Genomic DNA, 20000 nt, shown 5'->3' with positions numbered 1-20000 from the left:
ATAAAAAAAGCAAACCTCGACTCTAATCACAGGCCCAGAGCCAGTTTGGTCAATGTCGACTTTGTCATATCAGACTCTAGCTTTCATTTCGCTCCTTGTGAGCGGCTTTTTAAAAACAAACAAACACCCATTTATTCAAAACTGTCCTGCACAAAATTACTGCTGAATACCTATCGCCGTCACGTCAATCAAAAACGCGCACCTGTTTTTTTTTTTTTTTTTTAAACACTTTACTATTTTCCAACTGCGCGTCCTCAACGCTTTGGGGTTTTTTCACATACCCCGAAAAACACCCGGGTAACGCCGGGTACCCCTATATATAAAAGGCAAAATGTGTGTGGGAGGGGGGTTTACTATTTCTTAGAACTGTTTATATATTGTTTAGATCGTAATTTGCAAACGCGTGTCATGTCTAAATTTATTTACATTGACTTTTACAAAATTCTTGCTATTTCAGCCCTTCTCATATAAAGTGAAATTAAGTTGAAACGACAGCGGTTCCTCGGTTTTCGTGCCGGGAACGTTCAGAAAGCAATGAACTTTTGATCAATGTGGGAGAAACCCCTTATATCAGACAATTGCTATTCAATTCAATTTGGAAAATCCCCTTTTTATGGGGAGCTGGGGAAACTAAACCAGCCGAAGTTGGGTAAACAAACCCCAAAAAACTGCTTCGCAGTAAAAGTTAACTGCGGGATTTCTATTCAGTTTTAATCCTTAAATAAATTCAAACATTTTTCTGTTACTCTCCCTTGCTTGCTGAGCGGGTAAACATGTCAGGTTTTTTTCACGCTTTATTTTCCACCTTCGCCTCAAGGCTTCTGGTTCAATCCTACCTACCTACCTACCTACCAAAACTTTTTTTATTTTTTATTTTATCATATTTGTTTTACCCCTCCCTCAGCATACACACTGACAAACCCCCGGGCAAAGCCGGGCAACCCCACTAGTTATTTAAAATTGCTTAAATACAAATGTTGCAATTGATATCTGAATATCTGCGTGTACTTTTTATTTATACAATTTGTACACTTGAAATGTAAGTTGAAAAAATAAATGAAATACTTTTATCTTTTTTACGTTTTTGTAGATAAACCGGTGCAAACCAACTGTAAACGATCTACAAGAGCAAAGAAAGTTAACAAAATCGACTACTTTTCCAGTGAAAGCGGTAAGTATTTGTATGGATGGACGAGTGTGTGCGTATAATATTAGTCAAACCTTGTTTCATGGACCTCCTAAGTTGAACAATTCAGATTTTTAAACAAGAACTTCAAGCCGGAAATGCCTCAACCTGTATACGTATGGAATTTTTTTCTTTCTCTGACATTGAGATTAAAAGCCTACTTTTCTAGTTAAAAATTATTAGAATTAACTTAATATACTCCGTCATGGATATGCGAGCAACTACATGAAGGTTAACTAATTTTCATATTCTTTTGAAAAACGTTACTTAATTATTCGTGTTTTTATTTCCGGCAATTTCTGATTGGTTCTATTTCACGATTTAGCTGAAGTATATTATGCATACGAGGGGCGTGCAATAAGTAATGCCCCTGACTCACTTCCAGTTGTCTGATCTAACTGAAATTTTGCATGTGCAATGATTTTATATCTCTATGGGTTATGTGGCAAATTACAGCTCTGAACTAATTGTGGTTTCTGCTTTACAGGTGTTTGAACCGAGTCAGGTGTGAAATGGAGCCTGTTGAATGTCGAGCAGTGATCAGGTTTTTGTATTTGAAAGGACACACACCACAGGAGACTTCTGATGAAATGAAAGAAACTTATGGTGATGATGACCCATCATATAACCTTGTAAAACGCTGGCATCGTGAATTCAAACATGGCCGGAAGTCTGTGGAAACAGCTCCCACACCTGGTTGCCCCCCCCCCCCCCCCCTCGCCATTGATGAGGCATCTGTTCATCAAGTTGAGGCTGCCATTTTGGAAGATCGGTGCATTACTATTCGCCAAATAGCCCAAGATGTCAAGATTAGTACAGGGTCTGTGGAAACTATCATTCATGACCATTTGCATATGCATAAGGTGTCTGCCAGATGGATTCCCAGGTTGCTCACACCATTCCAGAAGCGAGAACACGTCGAGTGCTCGAGGATGAATTTGGAGATGTGTCAAGAAGATGAGTCAAAGTTTTTCAAAAGACTGATTACACAGGATGAAACCTGGGTCTGTCACTATGATCCAGAGACCAAAGCCCAGTCAATGCAGTGGAAGCACTTGAACTCACCACCTCCAAAGAAGGCAAGGGTGCAGCCCTCTGCTGACAAGCTCATGCTCACAGTCTTCTGGGACCAGGACGGAGTAGTGCCTGGCAAAGGGTAGCACAATTACAGTAGCCTATTATGCTTCACTTTTGAGGAAATAAAGGGAAGCTATCAAAATCAAGAGGCGGAGCAAGATCAGCAAAGGTACCCTCCTCCTGAAGGGGACAACAAAATTGTTGACCTTAGCAGGGTAAGCCAAATAAAACATTACTCCTGCTGTTACTTTTGCACATACGCAAAATTAAGCATTCATAGTTCAAAGTTACTTAATTTTTAACCTTTCATATCCATCTGTCACTAGCTCAGATGATAACAACGCTGGAGAGATAAATAACTGCTGCATATTTCGGCGTCCAAGGCGACCGTCAGATAAGACGAGGTATAAAATTGGAGCAAATTTTAATAAATTTATCACATATCGGTTGTATAAGACGACTGCTGAATCACGAAACCATGTTTGTTTAGCCTCAGCTAGAGATTGCAACATCCGGTATCTTATGAAATATTGATTTTTTTTAAAGATGATTTTTTTTTTTAACTTAAATGGTCATCTTTATATATTATTTAATTGGAATTCATTATTGAGATGAGTTTTATTATTTATTTATTTATTGCGGACCATTATTCTCCACTTTTCTTAGTTATTGTTTCACCAGGTTTTGGCCAAGTAAGCCTCTGGCAGGCTTTGGGTAGGATTGGAACCGCTATCTTCAGATAATTCTCATCTGGAACCGTAGAGATTCAATGTCTCTATCCATTGGATAGACGTTGAATCTCTACGGTTCCAGATGAGAATTGTCTGAAGATAGCGGTTTCAATCCTACCCAAAGCCTGCCAGAGGCTTACTTGGCCAAAACGTGGTGAAACAATAACTAAGAAAAGTGGAGAATAATGGTCCGCAATAAATAAATCAAGGGTCGTCTTATACGTAGAAAAATATGGTAAATCTTCAACGCTAAGTGTTCAGGTTTCGATTCTAACATTTTTTTTATAAACTTTTGAAATCATTGCTATATATTAGATAATAATCAATAGAGAATTGGCTCTATAATAAATATGAAATCTGCATGAATTAAAATATAATATTTAGGCATATGTTACGACTGGGCAATGCCGGGCAGCTTGCTAGTTTAATATATTTTAACTAAGTTTTGATTTCTGAAATACACTGATGGATGCCAAAGTATCTGAGAAAATGTTAACAGTTCTTTGCAAGTTTTCTACTGGTGGCTTTTAGAATCCAGATTTTTTTTTTTTTCTCCTAGGAACTATATTTTTAAATATTTGCGTTAAATGCCTGTAAATAGTTTGTATATGAGAGTTAACAAATTAATCTCTTTTATATTAATGTGAAGATATCATTAAAGCAGCTTTTCAGAACGAATTATGTTCGATAATAACAGAGGTTCTGTGTGTGCATATGACAATAAGATGATAAAATAAATTTGCCTATTTTTTTGTAATTGAAAAAAGTGGATAGGAAAAACTGAACGTTTCGCCCACTTGTTCTCTGGGCTTTTTCAAGACAGAAAAGTCCATGCAACAATTAGGCAAAATGTGAAGTTTTAGGTGTTCTGCTTTTCCATTTGAACACACACACACGTACATGTGTGATAAGATATAAATGATATCAAATAATTTATTGGATCATTAAATATTCAAAAATGTAAAAACAAAGATTTTTTTTCCTTAATCCATGGAGTTTCAAAATTTCATACTTTTCTCTTTAGAATAAATCAATAGCAGATAATATTAAAACGAAAAAATTGTGGATATGGCAAAAAGTTTGAAACAAGGAGAAAGGTAAAGTCCGTTGGTAATCAAAACTAATCCGGAAAAAGTGTGTGTAAAAACAGAAGATCTGAAAAATCAACATTTTGCTCAACTGTTCTACAGGCTTTTCAAGAGAGAAAAGCCCACACAATTGTATCCCCTCCTCCTCCTCCTCGGTCCTGGATATGACCTTAAACTATCTGATGGTGAGGCTTGCAGACTTTGGGGAGTGTGGAGCCAACCTTTAATTGCCATTGCTCCCAGGTCCACTCTGACCTGGAGTAGTAGTACCTGTTAGGGTCCCAACTATGGATTTTAACTGACTTAAAAAAAAAAAAAAGAAGAATATATTCTATTAAAAAATTGTTTTTCAAAATCACTGCTACTTGTCTGAATTTAATAAAGCATTTTATTCAAAATTTCATGCAGATTCTCAGCTTCAATAAAAGATTTCCGAGTTTCAGATACACTTGAAGATGATAGACTGGCATGTGAAAAAAACACTCGAGATGAGAACAGTAGTCAAAATAATACAAATTATTAATCCTTATCTCAAAAATAAACAATTTTCATTAAAAAAATTTTTTATTTCTCAATTTCAGATTCTGAAAATGAACCTCCTATAACAAACTACTCCAGTAGTGATTCTGAGTCTACTGCTCAGAAAGTGCCCGTCTCTAAAGAAAGAGCCACCCGTAAAAGGCAACGTGCACCTCTGCAAATTCTTAATACACCTTGAGAAAGAAACGATGTTTCTATCTTCCGTGACTTGCATCATCCAACTTTCCTGGATCAATTTGTTCACCAAAGTTTTTCTCTTTGTGAAAAAAAAAAGAGAAACTTATTTTTAATTCATTGTTCTTAAAAATCATTTAATATTTATCCTATCATTGTTAAAAAAAACTTCAAATCGCAAATGTATATAATTCTTTTAATTTTGTTCTTTTTCTAAAAAAAATTTCTTTTTAATATTTTAAGCATTCATTTTAAACATTTTAGTTTTTGTATATTCATAATTTGTACATTTTGTAGTAGCAACAACATTTTAATGTGAATATTTTTAAGACAATTTATATAATCTTAAAAAAAAAGATAGTTTGAAAGGCCAAAATTCATATTTGAAAATTGATTTCTTTGAGAAAGTATTCGAAACAATTTTGTTTTTAATTCTTTAAACAAACATTTTAAAAAAAAATTCATATTTGAAAATTGATTTCTTAAAGAAAATCTTTGAAACAATTTTGTTTTTAATTATTTAAACAAAGATTAAAAAAACCCGTTATAAAAAACGTTTTATGTCACACAAGTTTGACTGTTCAAAATATGAAAACGATTTGTTATTCATGTTTGGGTTTTTCAAACTATCATTCTCATTTTGAGTGTTATTCGCACAATGTGTAACCTCTGGCCTTCACTTGTATCTTGTTGGTCCCCCGATTTATCGGAGAGGAACCTAGGTTTCCAGTGGCATCTGTGCGTCCGTCCGTTATTCCGGATGATTGGCAGATAACTGTCCATTAGTTTTTCCTGAAGTTTTGCCACAAATTGTATTTTATTAAATATATGTGCACAGTAAAAAAAATTTTTTGCGAAAATTACTGTTGCGTCCCCAGGAGCTCAAAAATGGCCCCCAAAAAATGATGCGTTTTGCCCCATAACTTTTGATCCTTCCATTAGATTTTTCTGAAACTTGGCCAAAATGTGGAGCCCATTGTTCTTAATATAAACCCAGTATGGGTGACCCTGGCAAAATTTTGGTTTGCGTCCATGGGGACTTTCAGTGCTAAAAATGCCCCTTTTTGTGGCTCTTTTTTTCATATTTCTCAACAAAAACTTGATAAATTTGACTATATAGTAGTTTTTCATGGTGGTCAACTCAAATATACATGTGGTAAAGCCTGAAACTCCACTGTTATCCATTTACACTAGGATTCGGCACCCTCAGGGGCTCAAAAGAGGTAAAAAATGACACTTTTTGTCCCATAGCGTTTGATCCATCCATTAGAGTTTTCTGAAACTTAGCCAAAATATTAGACCATTGTTCTTAATATAAATTCTGGTTTGCATCCTTCTGGAACTTTTAGGACTAAAAAAAAAAAATGCCCTTTTGGAGCTCTTTTTTTTCATATTACTCAAAAACTTGATATGTATGTCTATATAGTGGTTTTCCATGGTGCTGAATTCAAATATACATGTCTTAAGACGTGAAACTGCACTGTTTGTCCATTTTTCACAGGGATCCGGCGTTCCTAGGAGCTTAAAAGGGGTCACAAATGCCCCAAAATTGCAAAAACTAACACTTTTTACTCCATAATTTTGCACCATCCATTAGATTCATCATTTCTTCACTATTTTTTTGTGACATCATCTCACATGCAGCACCAGAGAGGGACCACGCATGCGCGTCTTGTTGAACGCTGGAATTTTTCTGTAGATCTTGGGGGAATCTGTATCAGAATTTTGAACAGAACCCTTTATTTAATTCACAGGGGTAGTTTGCTCTTGTTCCGTCAGCCATTACTGGATAAAGGTCTTATTTGCAATTGTATTTTTTGGTTATTCATACTAGATTTTATCAAGTACTTTATCCATTTGCTCCAGATCCTTGCAGATGCAATCAAGGCTGACAGAACAAAAGCATGCTAACCTCATGGATTAAATAACGGATTCTGTTTGAAATTCCAGTCAGATTCCCAAGTTTGACAAAATACACCTGAAGAAGACTAAAGGTTACAACATTTTGTGTGAAAATGACACTCAAGATGAGGACAGTAGTCCGAAGAATCCAAATAATATGAATAATGTTCATCTCAAAAATTCAGAAGCGTAAAACTATTCGCGTACGCCAAAAAAATTATTAAGTAAAACTTTAATAAAAGAAAATTAAATTAATTGTAGTCAATCAAAAGACCACTTTGTATCATAAAAAAAGATATAACATGTTGGCTTAATGGTCTCGCTTCGACATAACAAAAAATAAATTTTATTTACTGCTAAAATTTGCTACTTGTACAGTTTAATCAAGACATTAAAAAATGAAAATATCGAAAAAGTTTAAATTGTACGTATCCGTTATGGAATGAAGTTCTCTGAAAAAAAATTTAGCTAAATTTGATTGAGTAGTTTTTTTTTCTTTTACAGCAAAAAACAATTTATGATACCGAGCAAAAGGTTTGATTTTTAGGAAGAAAAGCTAGTATTAAAGATGGGGAGGGAGTGTCGGCGCTTGAAACAGTCATCTCCCCGTGGCATGTTAAAAAAAAATTCCAAGATGTCTACCTTCAACGTGCTGTCATAAAAACATGTTTTTCCACTGTAAAAAAAAAAAAAAAAAAAAAAAAAAAATACTCGATCAAATTAAGTGAAATTTTTTTTCGGAGATCTTCAGTCCAAAACGGATACGTACAATATAACTTTTTTTTTTTTTTTTTTTTGATATTTTCATTTTTTAATGTCTTGATTAAACTGTACAAGTACCATATTTTTTCTACTTGGTAATTTTCCATAATTTTTGGTGTACGCAAATAATTTTGCTTGATATTAGATAGTTTTTTGTGTTATTTTCTTTTGGACTGCCATATTTTGTTTGAATAGCAATGGAAATGATCAAACATTTTTGTTTTTCGAAAAACACATTTTTTAAAAGAATTTAATTAAAAAAAAAACAAAAAAAAACCCCTCTTTTCTTGAATTTAAGAATACTTCTCTTTTTAAATTAATATAAAAAAAAAAAAAATCAAACAATTTTGTGGTTACTGTTTTTAGGAATTATTTAAATTGAATTCTGGTTAATTAAATGACTTCATTTCAGTTAAAATAAACCCCATTCAAGTATCACACCATTTAAAAAAAAAAAAAAACATTACGCTAGCATATTTATTCATCTTAGTGTTTTTCTTCAGATTACATGCGTAATATTAACTTGATTTTAACTCTGAATATTTAATATTACAATCTTTAAAGACCAAAGATATGAATTCATTTATATCGATCATACACAATTTTTTATCGTAATCTATTTTCGACAGTGATCTGAAGATTTATCCAAAACAGATACTAGACTTTACTCCTAGCCAATCGGTCCTGGATATGACCTATATCCGATGGTGAGGCCTCAGCTTGCGGGCTTTGGGGAGTGTGAAGCCACCCCTTAATTGCCACTGCTCTCAGGTCCACTTTGACCTGGAGTGGTAGTACCAGTACCTGTTAACGTCCCAACTATGGGTTAAATAAAAACTGACTTGAAACCCCCCCCCCCAAATATATTCTATTAAAATATTTTTCTTTAAAATAACAGGATTTGGCATTAAATAAACTAAAAAGGGTTGATATGCCGAAAACAACCAACCAACTTAGCCAATTGTGAAATTACATCAGCGAAAGTTTGCCTGCCTTTGGTTCTGTAATAAGTTGGTGTAAAGTTACGTCATCCAAATTTAATCAGATCCCCTTCCAAATTGTACGATTTTACTTTGTCTCTTGGTAGTTATATCGTGATACGTAACCATAATTCTATCGTCACGAAAGCACCCAATTTTGATGCCTCGTATTCTTTGGAGTATTCGAATTATTCTTGAGTGATATTTTTACAATGTTTCGGCTGATGTAACAACCAATCTTCTTCATGTTTAAATCCTGGATATGACCTTAAACTATATCCGATGGTGAGGCCCCAGCTTGCGAGTTTTGAGGAGTGTGGAGCGACCCCTTAATTGCCATTGCCCCCAGGTCCACTCTGATCCGGTGTGGTAGTATCTGTTAGGGTCCCAACTATGGTTTAAATAGAAACAAACTTTGAAAAAAAAAAAAAATATTCTATTAAAAAAATTTTCTTCAAAATCACTGGATTCAGCATTAAATAACCTGAAAAGGGTTGCTATGCTGTAAAACAAAACCAACCAACCAATCCTCATGTTAATCTTGTTGAATTTGGGAATCTGCATGGATTTTCAAACTGTAGCGGAATTGGCAATAACAGAAATGGGGGGGAAATAAAGAGCTTACGTCTGTTGTTGTGTTGCGGGCCGAGCGGAAGATAGTTCTAAGATGGCGTTCATGGGTTTTTATTGAATTTGACCTCATGCAGTTCTCGCAGAATCATGCAAATATATAATTCCCGGCTGCTATAAAGGCAGGACGCTGGGAAGCAGTCAGGCAGTGTTTTGCAGATTGTGCATAGGTTGTTCTGGTGGTGAGATTGTTCTTTGTGACGAACCACGAATCTGCGAGAAGGGAGTTTTAATCTGCCTTTTTTTTTTTTTTCTGTCTCCTTCTTTCTCTACGGGCATTACAGCCAAAAAATCCCTCTCTTCTAGAGGTGGGTCGTACAGGGCGAAACTATTTCCTATCTTTGTTCCTGATTTTTGCCTACTACATTTTGCTACACAAACGGAATCCTGTATTTTATCCACAAGGGTAGCATGCTCTCGTTCTGACAGCCATGACCGGGTAGAAGTCCTAAGTAATTCGCAATTGTATTTTGGGTGTCGCCGCGCACTGAGGATTGAACGTGTTGTAGTAATTACGTTTAATATAAAAATAGAAAAGTGCTGCATCATTATCGAAATCAATTTTCAAAGATGTCAATTATTGTAAATGTTATTTTGGTTGTCAATTTGTAAATCTGAATGCAACCTTTGACCTTTCTGTCTCTCGTCGAATGCATCAGCTGCGTGAGTTGGTGAATGTGATTTGCGTCATTCGTTTCATGTTTTTAAAATGTCTCTTTTTTTTTTTTCATTTCGGGTATTAACAACAAAACAATTTTAATTTTAAATAAATGTTGCTTCAAAATTTATTGAGTTTTTTTTTTTTTTTAACTTTTTTATTTTTATTTTGTTCTTTTCTTTACATTTTCTTTTTTGGACTCCCCCCGACACTGGAAGGATTGGATCTGATAATTCACCCCTGTTTGTCCGATAGTCTGGTCTCACTTTTCTCAATAACCATGTCTTGGATTTTTTTTGAAATTTTACACAAACATTAGTCATCGTGAAAGTAAATTTTTTTGTCAAAGTGAATTTTCCGGGATAACTCTGGTTGCCACCCTAAGGGTCTTTATAGGGGCAAAATTGCTCTCAAATTGTTCATCCGTTCGCACTCAATAACGACACCTTGGATTTTTTTGAAATTTTGCACAAACATTGTTGAAGTAAATTTTTCACTTGTGGAGGGGACCCTGCATGCTCGACTTTTTTTCTTTTTTTTTTCTTTTTCTTTTTTTTTTCTTTTTCTTTTTTTTTTTTTTTCTTTTTTTTTTCTTTTTTTTTCTATTTTTTTCTTTTTTTTTTCTTTTTTTTTTCTTTTTTTTTCCATTTTTTTTTTTTTTTTTTTCATCTTTAGGGAATTTATTAGTACTGCATCACTGGACAAATATTTAATACTAGCGGCTGCATGGCGTCGACACACAACGCCAAGTCAAACAAAATAGAGTACACTCAACATCAAGTACATTCAACATTGTTCTACCATCAACGCTTACCCTGTGAACTCAGAGTATGGGAAATTCCCATATACACAAAACAAAAATACCCTAACTAGAGTAAGGATAATGAGTAAACGTTGGATAAAATTATGGTTAAAATTATTACAAACTTGCCAGGATTTGAACCTGGAATCTTCTGATGTGTAGTCAGATGTGTTATCCAGTTCTGTCCGTATGTATACAGACAGTGCTAAATTCCATTGACATGGGCAGATAACTTTTTTTGACAAGTTTACGAAACAACCCAAAAACCCTTGTTTCGGGCTTTTTGTGTGACTCAGCATTGTTCGTTAATAACCATATATAGATAAGGCTTTTTTTTTTTTTTTTTTTTCATCTTTAGGGAATTTATTAGTACTGTATCACTGGACAAATATTTAATACTAGCGGCTGCATCGCATTGACACACAACGCCAAGTCAAACACAAAATTGAGTACACTCAACATCGTTTTACCATCAACGCTTACCCTGTGAACTCAGAGTATGGGAAATTCCCATATGCACAAAACAAAAATACCCTAACTAGAGTAAGGATGAGTAAACGTTGGATAAAATTATGGTTAAAATTATTACAAACTTACTAGGATTCGAACCTGGAATCTTCTGATCTGTAGTCAGACGTGTTATCCAGTCCTGTCCGTATGTATACAGACAGTGCTAAATTCCGTTGACATGGGCAGATAACTTTTTCGACAGGTTTACAAAACGGCTCAAAAACCCTTATTTCGGGCTTTTTGTGTGACTTGGCGTTGTTCGTTAATAACCATATATTGATAAGGACAATCTAGGGACTCATGCCTCTCAGAGAAAAAAAGAATTTTTCAATTCGGTGCATCCGTTCTAAAATTTTACTGGTATATACACACACACACATAAATAAACATTTAGAATTTTATTAATAGTATAATCAGATATTTCTTAGCTAAAGTATAGATCCTGCTCATCCTCAATGGCTTTACGTCTAATATATATCAGATTAATACAATTGTGCCTTGAGATGTCGGTCTTTGGACCTTTTATTAATCTTGATTTTCATATACAACCTCTGTTGCAGTCATGTCAGACGGATATACCAAAAACAAATAGCAATCACCACTGGAATTTGTTGTAATCTACGAATGTAGTCTGTATGATGAACTTTTTATTTATATGTATATATATATATATAATACAATATATAATATAATATCGAAACAATTGTTTTGATACATTTTACATATCTGTTTCGTTTACGAGAACAATTAATATTTCTATGTCAATCTTGGATATTTCCTTCCATGCACTCATTAGAAAAAAAAAAAAAAAGGTTTGGAAGAGAAAAATGCATAATGATGTAATGTGAAAAATTTAGGAAGATGCAACATTATGGTGATGGGACAGATGGTTGGAGCTTGGCAGATAGGTGTGAGTCATCTAGCACGATAGAGGGGACTTACCTTCTTTGCAGCAACCTTTGTAATAGCATCCATGTATTTTTCCAGTTACAAATTGCCGAGGAGTTTGAAGGAAGAATTCTCAGTTCGGGTGTTATTTGTCATGGCTATTGGTGGTTACAATCTTAAATATTATATATCATTAAACTGACAGTTCATTGATCTCATTAATCCTGGTCCTCAAGTGGCTGTTGTCCTTGATAAACAGTGACTCCTCGTTGAAAAAGAAAATATACGCAGACACACAAGAAATTGTCTCATAATTTAATTGATGTAGAAGTCGTTTGTATCATTTAAGCGCTTAATATATCCAACGTTTTTGATAGAAATAAAAGTCGTACATTTGCTTGCCACATGGTCGTTAGCTTGAACACATTCCAGTCAAGGTTCTGATCTCAACCACCAATCTGGCAGAAACTGGCCATTTCGGTGACCTTTAATTTGGCAGGCTGAGGCATTCATTCTGTGCAGTTCAAGGGGGTTAACATTCTCAAGTCTTACCTCTCCGATTTCATCAAATCTCCACACTAACGTAATGTACTTGCAATAACCCTTATCCCTGAGTGGTTTCCAGGCCTTGATAAGTGGTGATCACTGTGTAAAAAAAAAAAAAAAAAAAAATTGGGATGAAGCAAGTTAATTGATTACTACTTGAGGTATAATCACGTTGACACCTTGGTTCTTGCTAGATCATCGAAGTTAAGCAATATTAAGCCTGGTCAGTACAAGATGAGTGACCAATTTGGGAATACCAGGCGCTGTATGTAGGATGATGTTGACACCTCCCTGCAAGAGTTACAAAAACCTAACATCGTCATCTCCCCTAACGGAGATATACATGCGACTGGGGATTGCCTGTGAATTCCTGCTCCGATGGAACTTCTTCTTTTGGAGGAAAACAGTTAAACCCGCATAAAGTTAGTACTGCATAGGGGTATATTTTTATTTTTAATTTTTTTAATTTTTTTTTTTTTTTTTTTTTTTTTACCTGGCGTGACCCTCGACTGAGGGATGCTGACATGATTGGCCAAACATTGTTTAATAGGCCAGAATGCTCCTCATTTAGGGGTGCTGGCTTAACTCTCCAAACTTTCTGACCTTGTGTCACATCTTCCTTTCACTTGAAAGAATTATATACCACGATATTACTAGACGAGTATTTAATATAATCAAATCCTTAGCTAAAAAGAAAGATCCAGGCCGTTGTAGATGGCCGGACAGCTAAACAGCAGGACGTTAATGCAGGTGTATGTTGGTAGTCAATCCTTGGGTCTTCATTATTCTTGAGTTTCATAAACGTGTACAGTAGAACCCCGGAATACGACATTAAAAATTAGTAATAAAATATCGTGCAGTATAACACATAACATTATAAATGATACCGTAAGATGGGGTAAATACCGTAACCAGGGTCTGGAGAAACATTGTATTTCACATCGTAACTTGAAAAAAAAACAAAAAAAAAAAAACCCGTATCCTAGAGTCACCGTATCCCAGTGTTCTATTGTATTAAGCTTAACTGATGCAATTGCATCCGAGAGGGCTACACTTACTGATGACACCACACTAGTCACAACATGCAGGTAAATCTAAGAGAAATACCAAAAACAATGGCTGAATCCTTAGAAATGATCTCCAGCATGAAGTCAAATGTGGCCAAAAATAGGGTGTTACATTTAATGTTACCAAGATAAAGCGCCTTCCTTTTAACAATTACTAGACGGCTGCTTGGTCTTAAAATACGATTAAATATTATATCTTAATTCTTGCAGATTTCATATTTTTTTTTCACACAGGAATCACCCCTTATCAAGGCCCGGAGGCCACTCGAGGATAAGTCAATGAGTATACATTAGTTATTATTGTAGCGTAGTAAACATAAGTAGTGGGAATTTTGTAAATTGGATTACTTACGGGGACGATTCATCAAGAATTTGTTTACATTGGACTTGAAGATAATCAGATTGTAGTCAGCTGGAAAGCAGGCAAACGGAAGAGGGTTCCACAGACGTGCAGTTCTAAGAAAGAATCGTTCATGGAATCTATATTTAGGTTTAGTCACAGATGAAGAATGTAGGAAATTGTTGATAGTGGTTTCAACTAGAGGAGTGTTTTTCGTGAAAGTTTGGCAGGGGTGGGGACCATAGATTGGAGCTCAGACGAGCACCTGCCATGAAAATAGTAATAAAGCAGAGACAGGCTCACAACGTTTCTTTTGTGGGAAAGAGGTTGCAAAGAAGAGAAAAGGGCATCCCCCACTAAGCTACGAAGTCTATTTTGAACTCTGTCAAGACAGGATAAGCTATTCATTATTATAGAGCCAATTCTGTATTGATTTTTATTTGATAGCTAATATGAAGTAGTGCGTTGCCCAGTCGTAAAATACGCTTAAATATATTTTAATTCATGCAGATTTCGTATTTATTGTTAAAGAGCAAATTCTCAATTGATTATTATATTGTACCCAATATATATAGTGATGATTTCAAAAATTTTATAAACATGATTTTGGTTCCATCAGTTAGAATTGAAACCAAACCATTTAGTGTTCAAGTCGTTAAGTTTGAAAAGTTTGTTAGAAATGACGTCATTATGTTAACATTTGAGACTGACAAATTCAAACTTTCAGTATAATAATAGCTAAGAACACCAATTGCCGTGGGTAATACAACTTGTAACGGACCAGGATATAATACCCTAGCTCGTTACAAGAAAATAATGAAAATAATGGAATTGAAGGAAACAAAGACTCAATTGATGGATAAGATAAACGTCGTTCATTTACTGTTGAAAAAATGTTTTAGATATAACATGTGTTCATGTCCGCGCGTGTGTAATCATCGTTCGTTGAGAGAATGGTGTTGTAGAAAGAAAAGGAAATGTGTGTTCATCTCAAGTTCGGGTCACTATTGTTTGTTCGCGCGTGGGAAAAGAAGTGAGTAATGTAATAGAACGAGAAATGGCAGTCCATCGTGTAGACAATGAAAAGGATAGAGAGTTGAAGTCAGTTAGCAGTCAGCTACGTGAAGGTGTTCTCAGGGACCAGTAGTAGATAGAGAGAGAAAGAGTGAGAATGTGTACGTACGATCTGTTAGCTTTTTGTCCCACATAGCAAGTGGTGTGAGGTACGAGCGGTCGGTCGGTCCGTAGACCGACCAGCTCGAAAGCTGGGCCTAAAAAGAAAGAAACCGCTTGTTGCTCTCTCTTTTATACTCGTTTCCGGTGGTCTTTTACGCATGTGTGTATTTCCTTTGAAAGCGGAAGTGACGTTGTCCATGCGTGCGTGTATGTAAGTACATGTGTGTACGTTAGCGTGTGTGTATATACACGTGAATGTGAGTGTATGTACGCGAACGTGAATATGTGTACGTGTGCGCGTATGTTTGTGTGCGCGTATGTATACGACAAGTAATATAGCTTGAAATGTGTATGTGCGTTTTCGTGTGAGACTTGAAAAGGCTCGCGTAAATTTTATTTGAGAGTGCGGAGGTGAAGGTTGTTTCAGTGGTTAACAATATGCATTGCAACCTGGGTGTACCAAATTCGAATCCAGTTTGTTCCACAAAATGTCACTTTCACTTAGAATGTTGGCAACCTTCACATGTTTTGGGTGAGCTATTTCCCCCCCCCCCCCACGTTAAAAACGACCTTGTGTCACATTTTGCGTTCGTGGGAGAAGCAAATGAATACTAATAGTAGAGGACGTTTAACGATAGAGCTGAAATAACAGAAGAAAATATTGCACTTACATTGAAAGTAGTAAAGATAATGTAGAAAAGTCTATGTAATGTATGTACCCATCACGGAACAAAAGCGTCATATTCCAAAAATCATGTAAATTTGATCATGTTCTTTTTTTATTTAAGAAAATCAAATTTTACGATGAGCTAAATGGGAGAAATGCTGGTTGCCATGTTTTAAATTTTGCTAAAATTCAATTCGACTACAGAAATTTTGTTTGTATTCAAAATAATGAAAACATTTTTTAATTGTTAAAAATCATCAAATTTGATTTTTTAATTGTTAAAAATCGTCCAATTTGATTTTTTAATTGTTAAAAATCGTCAAATTTGATTTTCTTAAAAAAAAAAGTCCACTTAATCAATTTTCATGATTTTTGGAATATAACATCTTCATGCCATGACAAGTGCATCATAAAGGTTTTTCTGGGTTTGTATTACTGTACACATAGATTCGAAAAAGTTGTCAAAAAACAAATATATAACAAATAAATGTTATCAAAGGCAATAATTATTTTAATGTTTTTATTTAATGTAGCATGTTTATTCAGCTCGAAAAACATACAATGTTTACCGATGTATTAGAAAATACAAAATGTCGCCCCACTCTCTCTTTGACAAGAGAAGTTTGGGAAAAAGGCTTATAAATAAAAAAAAACTAGACAAAATACTGTTAAAAACCCACAGAATATATGTCAGCCGATGTCACGGTAACATATATTGAGTGAGTTTCTAACAGTATTTTGTCTAGTTTTTATTTTTAACTCCTTTTCCCAAACTTACCGTGCCAAAGAGAGTCGGTCGTCATTTAAAATTTTCAAATACATCGGTAAACACTGTATGTTTTTCGAGCTGAATAAACATGTTACATTAAATAAAAACACTAAATGCATATCCAGTTAGGTAGAAAAGTATCTTATCTTGCCTTTGGTAACATTTATTTGTTATATATTTGTTTGTTTTTTTGACAATTTTTTTCGAAACTATGTGTACAATAATACAAATCCGTTTTTCTTTCTTTTTGCTTGGTTGGTTGTTTTTGTTTTACGGCATATCAACCCTTTTCGGGTTATTTAATGCCGAATCCAAAGATTTTGAGAAAAATATTTTTAATAGAATATATTTGTTGTTTTCACGTCGGTTTCTATTTAATTGAATATTCTTTTTTTTTTTTTTTTAAGTCTGTTTCTATTTAAAGCATAGTTGGGACCCTAACAGGTACTACCACTCCGGGTCAGAGTGGACCTGGGAGCAATGGTAATTAAAGGATGGCTCCACACTCCCCAAAGCCCACAAGCTGGGGCCTCACCACTGGATATAGTTTAAGGTCACATCCAGGACCCCCATTGGAGGACTTTTACCCTCTGTAGGGGGGCAGTCGGCGTATTCTAATGCCCCACCGACAGGGTCTCTTTCTTTTTGTTTTTCTAAATGAATGCAAGTCAAAATAAACACCATTAAAGGAGATCCTGAAAGTTTGGTGGTCCTGATAATAAAGGGTGGAATTTGAAGAATATTAGAAAAGGACTGAAAATGCTGAAGAAAACGAAGGGATCAAATGAAGGTTGCCAACATCGCTAAATGAAATTTTTTTTGTGGAACTAACTGGATTCGAACTTGGCACACTCAGGTTTGCAGTTCGTGTCGTTAAACGCTCAGCCACTGTCATCTCTCTGTTGTTGATGATGATTTATTTCGTATAAATAGTGATTATTGTTTGGCATTTGTTTCCCCAATATCTTTCTAGTTAGAATTCTTTCTAGAAAGGCATCTAGTACCAACGGGGGGGGGGGGGTGAAGGTTGCCAACATTTCTAAGTGTTGTTGCTGTGGTTATTTTTTTTTCATTATTTATTTTTTATTTATTTTTTTCATTTATTTATTTTTATATTTTCATTTATTTATTTCGGACGATCCAATACAAAAATGGTTTTAATATATATATATATATATATATATATATATATATATATATATATATATAATGTTTTAATATACATATATATATATATATAATGTTTTAATATACATATATATATATATATAATGTTTTAATATACATATATATATATATATATAATGTTTTAATATACATATATATATATATAATGTTTTAATATACATATATATAATGTTTTAATATATATATATAATGTTTTAATATATATATATAATGTTTTAATATATATATATATATATATATATATATATATATAATGTTTTAATATATATATATATAATGTTTTAATATATATATATACAAGAATAAAAAAGCATTGGAAATGCAAAAGGATATAGGGATGGTATGCCAAAAAGTATACAAACAAGATAGCTATGAATGGCTAGGCACATGGAAATAGAATTGCATCCAAAGTATAGCCCTATAGCTTTTCTCCAATCTTCATTCCGTGCCATCATTACGGTTGTAAAAAGCTATAGGGCTATACTTTGGATACAATTCTATTTCCATGTGCCTAGCCATTCATAGCTATCTTGTTTGTATACGTTTTGGCATACCATCCCTATATCTTTTTGCATTTCCAATGCTTTTTTATTCTTGTTAATTAGTATTTTTACTTACAGTCTTATTTTTAAACTTACATTCATGATAGTATTGTCTTTTTTAGGAGGCGGCTCATTGCCGCCTCCATTAGTAGCAGGTCGCTTCCTGCTGGGTTTTAGGTCTTTGGGTTTTGGGCCTTAGGAGTTGCCTCTTGGTCCTCCATCGGTTCCATATTACATAGAGAGTGCTACCGCCTCTCTGATAAAACAGAGTATTATAAAGTTCTAAAATGTTCATACCTTCACTATTAAATTTTTCTTGGTTCATTCTTTGGCGTTTTGGCAAAGATTTGGCAGTTTTTGATATTTATATTTATAATAGTTTGTGCATGAAGCAGCTTTTTTCCCCTCGGGATCCCTGTTATACCGTGCTTTTGAGTCAGCACGTGAGGCAGCCTTCTTTGCCTCAGGATTTGCATGATACTTAATTTTTATTATTTCAGCATTTTTCTGATAGTATTCTTTTTGCTCAGATAATACCTTGACTTTGTTTTTTTCATAGTCTATATTTCTCTGAGCTTTTTTACTACGTGCTGACTTTGGCATTTTTTTATTAAATGTAAACATATAACACTTATGTGTATCTTACTATAATATCACTTATCTTATAGCAAGACAACTCTCGTAGAATTGAGATACTGCCCCGTCACCAATAGTTAAAGTGTGGAACGGTATATACACCAATAGTGTAGTTGTTATCTTTATATGAAGTCCTAATCAGTGACAGTGTGAGGTTACTTGGTTAATTTATTGTAGTTTATTTTAGAAAACTTACTTGGTTTTATTAGTAGATTGTGTATAGTAGCCACAATATCTAGTTATTTTTGTGGCTAGGGCTTGGATTTTGATTCTTTTTGGTCAGCTTCCACTGAGTTCTTAGAAGATGACTTTCTTGCAGTTTCTTTTGCGGTTAATTTAACTTATTTCCTTTGGCGTTTGGTGAGTTCTTAGAAGAACTGGTCTGATCTATTTTTCTTAGCGAGCGAAGAGATTCAGCTGCATTTAACAATGGCTGCTATAGTGTATTTTTGCGCATGAGTGAGAATTTCAAGTTTCCTCCTTATTTTTCAATAGTTTGACAGTAGTCATGTGTCTTTCTGCCAAGAGTGACAGACGTCAGTGTTAGCCGTGATCGTCTAGAGGTTAGAACCCCACGTTGTGGCCGTGCTAACCTATGGTTCGAATCCTGGTCACAGCATTGACATTTTGTACATATTTTACAGTCCAAAATCTGAAGAATTATTTGTTTTTATAACATTGTTTTTTGACGTCGTACTTGCTGATAGGTTACTCTTATAACAATTTTGATCAACTGAGATAAAGATTTCGTGGTTTCATTAACGCTGGTGGGTTACTGTTTAAAGAAAAAACCTTAACGTTCACCTCAAATATTCAGCGTCCAAGAAATATAGGCCACTGGCAAACTGGAACGTCTGTGAACATCCGGTGTATTATTTGGAGCTGTCCCTTTTGAGAGAAGTTCCGTGTTCGAAGTGGTCTGTCTACATTGGGTATATAGTGTTTAAAACTTGTTATTACACGTAATCTTATTTAATTATGGAGTTAGCTAAAAAGCGATGGGTCACTGCACTTCTCCGTGTAAAGAGCAGTCGATTGATGCTTGAACTGTTGTCAGAGACCGTTCGTACACCGAGATACATCGTCTAAAAAGAAAGAAGAAAGAAGAACAATTGGCCATTTTTGTACCCTTTTTTTTGCT

At 34.5% G+C, this 20000-nt stretch overlaps 1 protein-coding gene across 2 annotated transcripts in view; it reads left to right on the top strand.

The window, feature by feature from the left end:
- The window catches only part of LOC145261079 (condensin complex subunit 1-like), a 125660-nt gene extending 120710 nt beyond the window's left edge, over positions 1-4950 (top strand). For both annotated transcript variants that reach the window (XM_080119258.1, XM_080119257.1), the window contains 2 exons: positions 1091-1171; positions 4664-4950. In XM_080119258.1, coding sequence (XP_079975384.1) covers positions 1091-1171; positions 4664-4800 — 218 coding nt within the window. In that variant the 3' untranslated portion in view covers positions 4801-4950. The remainder of the gene's footprint in view (positions 1-1090; positions 1172-4663) is intronic.
- The last annotated feature ends 15050 nt before the right edge of the window (positions 4951-20000 follow it).

Source organism: Euprymna scolopes, chromosome 37 (assembly GCF_053919585.1).
Source record: "Euprymna scolopes isolate OS-2025 chromosome 37, ASM5391958v1, whole genome shotgun sequence".
In the NCBI taxonomy this organism is placed as follows: domain Eukaryota; kingdom Metazoa; phylum Mollusca; class Cephalopoda; order Sepiida; family Sepiolidae; genus Euprymna; species Euprymna scolopes.
Note: the sequence above shows the minus strand (reverse complement) of the source record. Positions and strands in the feature narration are given on the sequence as shown.